The following is an 8,371-nucleotide window of genomic DNA, read 5'->3' as shown; positions in this document are numbered from 1 at the left end:
CAGCAGGTCATAATGAAAAGCCTCTTCATCAATCTCCTCTGAAGAGTAGTTTAAATACTCTTCTACTTCCCACTTCTTGAACCATTTTTTTAGGTCCTGTGCCCATCCGGATGTCAAAATCTTGCCCTTGTTTGTCTTTTGAAGCTTCTGACTTTCATTCCATGCTCTCTTTGGTAGCCTTTCATTATCCATGCACTTGACCTTTGTGATGTATCTGAGTACTCTCTTCAGAGCATGTAGCTCTATGGGTATACATCCTGTCTCTAGGAGTAACAAAGAGTATGGTGTAGTAGCCTTGATGCCCAGGTGCCTCCTAATGAAAGACTTTTGCATTTTCTCTATCTCATTCCACGTTGATGGAGATATACTCCCACCCCATACCTCTACTCCGTAGAGTACTGTCTGTATCACATATGCCCCAAAGATCATATTTCGTACTTGCCACCTTCTCGTATTGCTATTGTTGCACTCATTTTCAAATTGGAAGTATTTTGCCCATCCTGCATCAAGTCTCCGTTGCACACAGCTGTTCCATCTATTATTGGCGGGGATTTCAATACCCAAGTATTTGAATGAGTGCACTGTCTCAATGGGTTGTCCTTTATATAAGATTTGGAGGGGGCTGCTTGGCTGTATAGTCTTGACTATCATGAGTTTAGTTTTGTTGACATTAATAGCCATCCCACTCTCTGCACAAAATATGCTGAAGATATCCATCATTTTTTGCATCTTACTTTCACTATCAGTGAAAACAACCACATCATCTGCGTAAAGAAGCAACCAAATCACGAGACCTGCTAGATGAGGGCTGTATAACTCATCTTTACATGCTTCTTCATTCACCAACTCCTCAAGTCTATCAATGCATAGGCCGAACAAAGTGGGTGAGAGCGGACATCCTTGTTTTACCCCCATATTACTATAGAACTCTTGTGACATCCCATCCTTACATTTTAGTTGACATTTTACTTTCTCATAAAGTCTAAAGACAGCAAACCTTATTTCCTCGGGCACCCCTATGCATTCCATTCTCTCCCATAGCACATCCCTAGGCACTGTATCAAATGCCTTCTTAAAGTCAATGAAACAACAGAAGAGTGGCTTCCCCTTGAGGCGGCTTTCCTCCATCAAAACTCGAAGAGTGACTAGGTGATCCACTGTACAGTGTTTTGGTCTGAAACCAGCTTGTCCCATTGCTATTTTATTTTCTTTCTCTGCCCAAGCACTCAATTTTGCCTCTACTATTGTGCTATATAGTTTGGCTAGAGTGGAACATACCATAATTGTTCTGTAATTTGTTAATTGATTGCGGTCACCCCCTTTGTAGATTGGTTTGATCCAATTCTCTTGCCATTCTGTTGGGAAACCATTCATCAAAGCCTGATTTAGTGCCATTGCTATGTGCCTTTGCGTGTGCTCATTGGTCCACTTAATGAGTTCAGCCACTAGGTGTAGAGTGTCTGCTGCCTTTCCATTTACCATTTTCTTGAGGCCATCTTGTACATCTTTCAATGAGAAAAGACCCTGAGTATTACTGCTGAGAGGTATGCTCACCATGGGCCGAGCCTTGGGATGTGTGTAGAGCTGTTGAGCATATTCCAGCATCTGTGTTTCTGTAAAATCTCCCATAATGTCATTTGACCTTTGTTTAATTCCTTTCCATGCTCTTCTAGGATGCTTGATAAAATCAATTGCATCAGTCCATTCCTTGTTCACAATATGTGCACGTCTTTTTTTACGTGTAAGTGCATGGAGCTGTTTCTCAGCTGCTCTTTTCTCATCCCCCATTGGGATCCCCTTTAGTGCATTCCTAGCTGCCTTGCACTCAGCATCAAACCAAACATTGTATGGTAGCCCTTTCTTGCATTCTTTATTGCTCTTTTTGTACCCCAAAACTGACTTGGCTGTAGTGAGAATAGCATTTTTCAATTCTGTCCACCCAATTTTCTGTTTTCCCAGCAGACACGTCTCTAGAGTTTCAGCGTACTCCACCTTCTTTGCCTCATTTATATGATAGTTGCCTTCAACTGTTTTGCGCTCTTCTAACGTAGAGAGAGAGAGAGAGAGAGAGAGAGAGAGAGAGAGAGAGAGAGAGAGAGAGAGAGGATTTGCTAATGTATTCATGTTTTTTGCAGAGAGGGGGTTGTTGTGCACGTCATTTTGCATACTATTAGTAATGCCCTTTATTATGTGCTCTCTCCACTCCCATTCTCTCCCCTATCTACGTTTAGAGGTTGGTTTTGTATTTACTTCTTAAGAAGTTGTTGGAGAATGGTTTGTTAGTGTGTGAGTGAGAGGAGGTTACCTATGATACCACAAGGGTTCTTTAACTACTTCATAGCTCTCCATCTCAACTTGTGGAAAGATCAGCTGGCATTTGGAACTCATTTCTAGCCATCACCTTTATTTGAAGGATTACAGAGCCACGTTATATGGAGCCCCCCAAACTAATTTGTAATGTGTATAGTAGCAAGTCTATTACATTTTTCTCATGAGTAAAATCGACCTTCAACCTTAACCATTTTGATGTTATATTTGAATCATCAAGACAAGAGTTGGCCATCAAATTTGGTGGGGTGAAGGTGATAAGAACATCCATGTGTGCATGTGGAAAGGAAGTGATAAGGCCAAACACGATCGAAATTCCCCTTTATGCATTACAGAGCATATGTATCATGCGGATGGTTGTTTCTAAGCCGAGCTAGCTATCGAGCATGGAAGGCCTTTCATGAATACCCATAATAATGGATTTGTTTAATGAGAGATTAAGAGCTTGAATGGCTGAGGCTATCATTTCCCGCAAGCTTTAATGACATAATTCTTTTGTGAGAGATTGTGAAAATGTGATTAGTTTACCTTTGGGCAGACAGGATTTATGCTGCATTAAACGTGAGATGTCTGTTTTGGCCAATCATCAATGAAATTTTGGGGGTGGTGGGTTGATTGAAGAAATATGATAAATGCTTCGGGCCCCAAAATCTTTACCAACTTAAACTAACCTCACCTAACTAACAATGTCCAAGGAGTATCGGCCTGCAGGCCGTCGTCTTGCCGCCTAGCTCCCGAGGTGCATCGCACGTCCTATGTGTGCAAACACGCCCTTGAAAAGCTATTCAATTGGGTGGTGGAATAAAGAATGGCAATAAGACAAGGTCCTTAAATTCTAATAAGGGAGGCAATCATGAGATGAAATGGCAAATAGGTGTGGGTTCTTGGAACTAGAGAGAGCACACTGCACAGATACGTGGTGTTCTAGGGGTGGGAGCCCAAGTGCGTTGGAGGGAACTTGGAAAGGGTCCAAGGGGTCCGAGCTTTATGATGGGGCACAAAATTCAACGTAGTACTCCGAAAAAGGGCGTCCGGCCATTTTTTCTGTCAAACATAAAAATAAAAATCGGCGGGGGGTTTTCTCATCTCGCTTTAAAAGGAAAAGAAAGATTGCATCAGTTGGATATTTATTTTTGCCTTAAATGTAAAATATGTGCGTACTGCGGACGGGTACGTACGTATAGACCTCTTCTTCCACTTCTGGGGCTCACCTCTGGACGGTGGGGCCAGGCTCCAGGCTGGCAGGTTCAGTAGTACGTGCGAGGATGCCAGGAAGAGGTCCAACGCGTAAAGAGACGTGCGGGGTACCAAGTCGCGTTTCGGATGACGTGGCAAAACGTGGCATCATTGAAATTAAATATAAAAATGAAAAACAAATCCAGGGAAGTATGACGTGGCAAGACGTCGGCCAGCGCGACATCGTTTAGAACATGAAAATGTTTTATGGTTATAAACGTGTGAAAATTCGGAAATTTTCGTATATAATAATTTTTCGAAGGGGACCAAGTCCGGAAGCCGCGTTTGTGGATGACGTGGCAAGACGCGGCATCAGTGAAATAAATAGAAAATTGAATGTTCTATTCTATAAAATTTGCAATTCGTATATAAAATTTCAGCGGATCTTTTTGTTCATTAATATTTCAAAGGCTCTTCAAGAGCCTCTCTGTCATTTTGGGTCTTCGTCTTCCTTTCAAAGTATCGCCATAGCCAGAGCCAGAGCTCCACTGATCGCCATAGCCAGAGCTCTATCGATCTTCATAACCATAGCCAGAGCTCTAACCATCTCCATAGCCACAGCCCCCTCCATTGCCATAGCCACAGCTCTCTCCTTACCTTCATCTTCGCCTCGCCCAGCATGCTCCTCCTCCTCTTCCTCCTCCTGCTCCTCCTCTCCCCCTCCTCTTCCTCTCGCCCCTCCCCCTCCCCCCCCCTCCCCCTCTTCAAAGAGGCCCCCGCCTTCCGTAACGGCATCGAATGCCTCCCCATTTCCCATTCCCTCCACCTCTGTGACCCCTCGTCCACCCACATCGCCATGACCCTCGACGTCTCCTACATGCGTGGTTCCATCGCCGCCATCCTCTCCATCGTCAAGCACGCCTCTTGCCCCGAGAACGTTGTCTTCCATTTTCTCTCCTCTGGACGGGAGGTTGAGTTGGCTCAACTCGTGCGCTCCACGTTCCCTTACCTCAGGTTTCAGGTCTACCATTTTGATGAACGGGTCGTCAAGAGGAAGATTTCTTCATCGGTCAGGCAGGCCTTGGAGCAGCCTCTCAATTATGCCCGCATATACATTGCCGATGTCCTTCCCGAGTGCATCAGCAGAGTGATTTACCTGGACTCAGACGTGGTAGTCGTCGACGATATTGTTAAACTTTGGGGAACCAACTTAAAATCACAGCCGATAGGTGCTCCAGAGTACTGTCACGCGAATTTCACCAAGTATTTCACAGATGCATTTTGGAGCGACGAAACCCTCTCAGCTGTGTTTCGGGACAGACAGCCATGTTACTTCAATACCGGCGTTATGATAATGGATTTGGCAAAATGGAGGCAAGAGAATTACACGGAAGCCATTGAGCGATGGATGAGCGTTCAAAAGTACAAGAGGATATACGATCTTGGTTCTCTACCGCCATTTTTATTAGTGTTCGCTGGCGATGTTGAGGCGGTTGAGCACAGATGGAATCAACATGGGCTAGGTGGTGACAACTTGGAAGGGCGCTGCAGAGTTTTGCATCCAGGACCCGTGAGCCTACTGCATTGGAGTGGAAAGGGGAAACCATGGAACCGCTTAGACGCTAGGAGGCCGTGTCCATTGGACAGTCTGTGGGCACCTTACGATCTGTTCATTAGCAGCGCGCCGGCACTGCAGACTAAGGTCTCAACACAGGGTGACCAACACCGGAATACTATGTGATGGTTGGATCCAGCTATTGCTTCCTTATTGTGCGCTGGCTTGCCAGGATACAACAGCCTGGTACGTCATTACCGAGTGGGGAGTTTGCTTTGGAATTCTTCCCCCGCGTCTAGGGGGTTTCTCACAGATGGGCCGATTCTCATCAGGTGACGACCATTGAGCTTCGCAGCTTTTTCGTGCACCGGCTGTGCTATTATGACGATTGTACGAGATCCATGGGCTCGATGCACGCTCCAGAAAAAGCAAACGCCGGAGCAGTTTCCTCTGTTTTGAACGCTCGGGGCGGCGGAGGAAGTATCAGGATGAATTCAGCTCACGTGAATCCAAGTACACTAGGAAAGCTTTTACAACGGAGGTTTGATGATTATTTTCGAAGCCTTTGTACCGACTCTACGCGCCAACCGCGTTGTCATCCGTTGTCAACGCCACGGAAGGTTGATCAATTCACACCTCGTGATATTGTAACGTGTTCTCTCCGGTAGGCTTCCACATTCGGGAGTCCCATTCATAAAGACTTTGCCTAGCTTCATACTTTCACTAGCTTCTTCCTCCATTTTAATTGTAAACGTCAATAAACAATGTGAGCCCCTACTTGGGTCTCACTTACAATTTTGGAGTATCTTCTTAGGTTCTTTTATGGTTGTGGGATATTCGTATTCTCATTAACAATTTTCTATTATTGTTTTTACTCCATGTATGAAAGCAATAGACACGTGATCTAATTGAGCGTGGAAAATGGTTGTTATCATAAGTTCATGAGCCATCAATAATTTTATGGCTTTTTAAGATGCCCATGATAAGATCTTTGTTAGAATTATGTTTGTATGATGGTCTACACGTTGAAGATAAAGAATTATATTTTTATATAAAGGAAGATAGGTGGTATATTTTATGGAGTTTTTGTAGTCATTGGAAGAAAGCCATTGCTTGCTTGAGAAATGAAAATTGTTTTTGGAAATTTCTTGGAGGGTTTTGAGGAGTCTGTCATTCTATCGTTGCAAATACTAAAGAATGGTTGAAGTTGGAGCTTCTTGGAAGTCCATGGAGATGAGTAGCAGCAACCTTGAGAGAGGTTTTGAGAATTTGCATGCAGAGGGGAATTTTGGGTTGCAGGTGGTAATTCTAAAGGATCTAGAGTGAAGGTATCAAAAGCGAAGCAAGGTATGTATTTATGTCTATGTTTTTTACTGTTTAATACAGTAGACGGGTAGGTGGCTCTGTTTTTGATGCCCATGAGATTGGAGTAACAGTTTGGCACGTGTGCCTTGTTTGAAGCTACGATGATGTGTTTGACACCTCTGCCAACATTTCTCATTCAATTGAGCTTCTTGCTTTGGTTCGTATGATTAGCCTGCTCTTCTCACAAGATTGAGCACAAACGCTAATTTCGAAAAGCCCTTGAGTGGACTATGTCGCTAAGCTTTTCAAGAGCTATCCTCATGGTTGTGAAGTTGCCCTGCAAGCTATTTGTTTGTTAGTTAGCTCTTCATGTCCCGAGCATCAGCTTACGATATACGAGTTGGCGCATATGTTATTCATTGTTCTTTGAACATTGGCATCTAATTTCATCATTCTCGGCTCGATTGGCTTTGCCATACTGCACGTTTATTTTTTGCTTTTGGTTATGTTTTGATCTTCAGGGCTACCCTGAATGTATGTCTATGAAAAGGTGGATTATTCCTAGTGTAATTTACATACATGAGAAATAAGATGATCAAGGAGGATCAAAGCACATAAGAAACACCATGTGAGAAACATAAGGTAGGCAACACTCTAGTCTATTCCAACTGTGTACATATCAACAATACAACAAAGGCTTCTTATATAGAGAAAGCCTTTAGGATAGTCGACGCATGTGGGATCCTATGATCCACAGCTATCCTAGTGGTAGCCCTTGCTCCACATCATCTTCTCATTCTTGGGTGGCTACTTTAATTCACACAATACCATATCTTAGCTCATACTTTTGCCTCTAATTATGTGCTCGTGGCACCATATCTCTCAATGCCTCCCCTTGGTGCCATGATGCATTGGCTAGTGCAAGGTGGTTAGATGTGACTAAAAGTCCATCACCTCCCCTTAGTGCATACTTGCTATTTAAGGTGCTCAAGTGTGGTATTACAACACGATCAAGATCTCCCCTGAGTGCTTACATAGCTACTCTTAGGTGGTAAGGTTTGATACCTATAAATCAAGGTCTACTCATTTGGTGATCTTTACAAAACATGGGCTAAAGGTGGCAAGGTTTGCTTCTTAATACATTTTGTTGGATGTTGCCGTTCTGCTCATTGCTTGACGACGACTCCATGTAGTTGACCTGCTGATGCTTCAATCTCCAGTCTTTTTCTTTGTGTCCCAGCTTCTTGCAAGGTTTAAACTTTGGCTTGTTCTTTAATCTATAATCACTTTGATAGTGACCCATCCTTCTGCAATGGTAATACTTCTTTGCCACTTTGTTGAACAATGCTTATTCTTCATGATTGTTGTTGCGTGTTGATGTAGATGTCAATGTCAATGCCTTCAGCTCTCTTTCTTTCTCAAGAAGAGATAGCACACATTCCTCAAATTTTGGATTTGGAAGATTCTTTAAGGTTATTGTTAATGCATTATACTCTTCAAAGGAGGATTGCAAGTCCCTCCTTTTTCCTACTTTTGCATTTATGCCTTCTAATGTGGACAAATTGTTGTTATGGATTCATGGAAGCTCATGTGTAGACCATAGAATTCAATCTTAATATGAATTTCTTGGCTGTCTTCTTTTGCTCCAAACACTATGTTCAACTCATCCCATGCATCTTTGGCATGATCCTTAGAGTCTCTATGATGAATTATATTTGGACCCAAGTGTAAGCCAATGAATGAGAGTGTTGCTTCATCTTTTTCTTTTCAAGTTTCATTCTGTGCAATGGGTGTGTCTTCTTTTACAATCTTCCAAAGTTTGTGGTGCATTAATAGATACCTCAACTATGTTGACCATGTGTGGAACCCTTCCCCAATGAAATTTTCAACAGTTGGGTTGCGTAACGACATTGCAAAAGGTCTTACCAATTGAAAATACTTTCAACATTTGCACCGTCTAATTGCATATAATACTTTGGATGTTATGAGTGCATAGGGCTTGAAAAG

General features: G+C 43.1%; 1 protein-coding gene across 2 annotated transcripts; it reads left to right on the top strand.

The window, feature by feature from the left end:
* Positions 1 to 3,972: 3,972 nt before the first annotated feature.
* LOC147889510 (putative galacturonosyltransferase-like 3) lies at positions 3,973 to 5,775 on the top strand. 2 transcript variants are annotated; one of them, XM_087391215.1, is made up of 2 exons: positions 3,973 to 5,027; positions 5,058 to 5,775. In XM_087391215.1, exons 1-2 carry the CDS (start codon positions 4,184 to 4,186, stop codon positions 5,243 to 5,245), a joined length of 1,032 nt encoding a protein of 343 aa, XP_087247341.1. In that variant the 5' UTR covers positions 3,973 to 4,183; the 3' UTR covers positions 5,246 to 5,775. The 2 variants fall into 2 exon arrangements, with proteins under 2 accessions (XP_087247341.1, XP_087247340.1); XM_087391214.1 differs by having other exon boundaries at positions 3,973 to 5,775.
* The last annotated feature ends 2,596 nt before the right edge of the window (positions 5,776 to 8,371 follow it).

The sequence above is a fragment of the Dipteris shenzhenensis genome, chromosome 20 (assembly GCF_047967505.1).
Source record: "Dipteris shenzhenensis isolate YYH24624 ecotype China chromosome 20, Dip_SZ_1.0, whole genome shotgun sequence".
Lineage (NCBI taxonomy): Eukaryota > Viridiplantae > Streptophyta > Polypodiopsida > Gleicheniales > Dipteridaceae > Dipteris > Dipteris shenzhenensis.
Note: the sequence above shows the minus strand (reverse complement) of the source record. Positions and strands in the feature narration are given on the sequence as shown.

Excerpts from the sequence above, each read along its gene's own strand:
- LOC147889510 (XM_087391214.1), top strand. The coding sequence starts at position 4,184 with ATGCTCCTCCTCCTCTTCCTCCTCCTGCTCCTCCTCTCCCCCTCCTCT.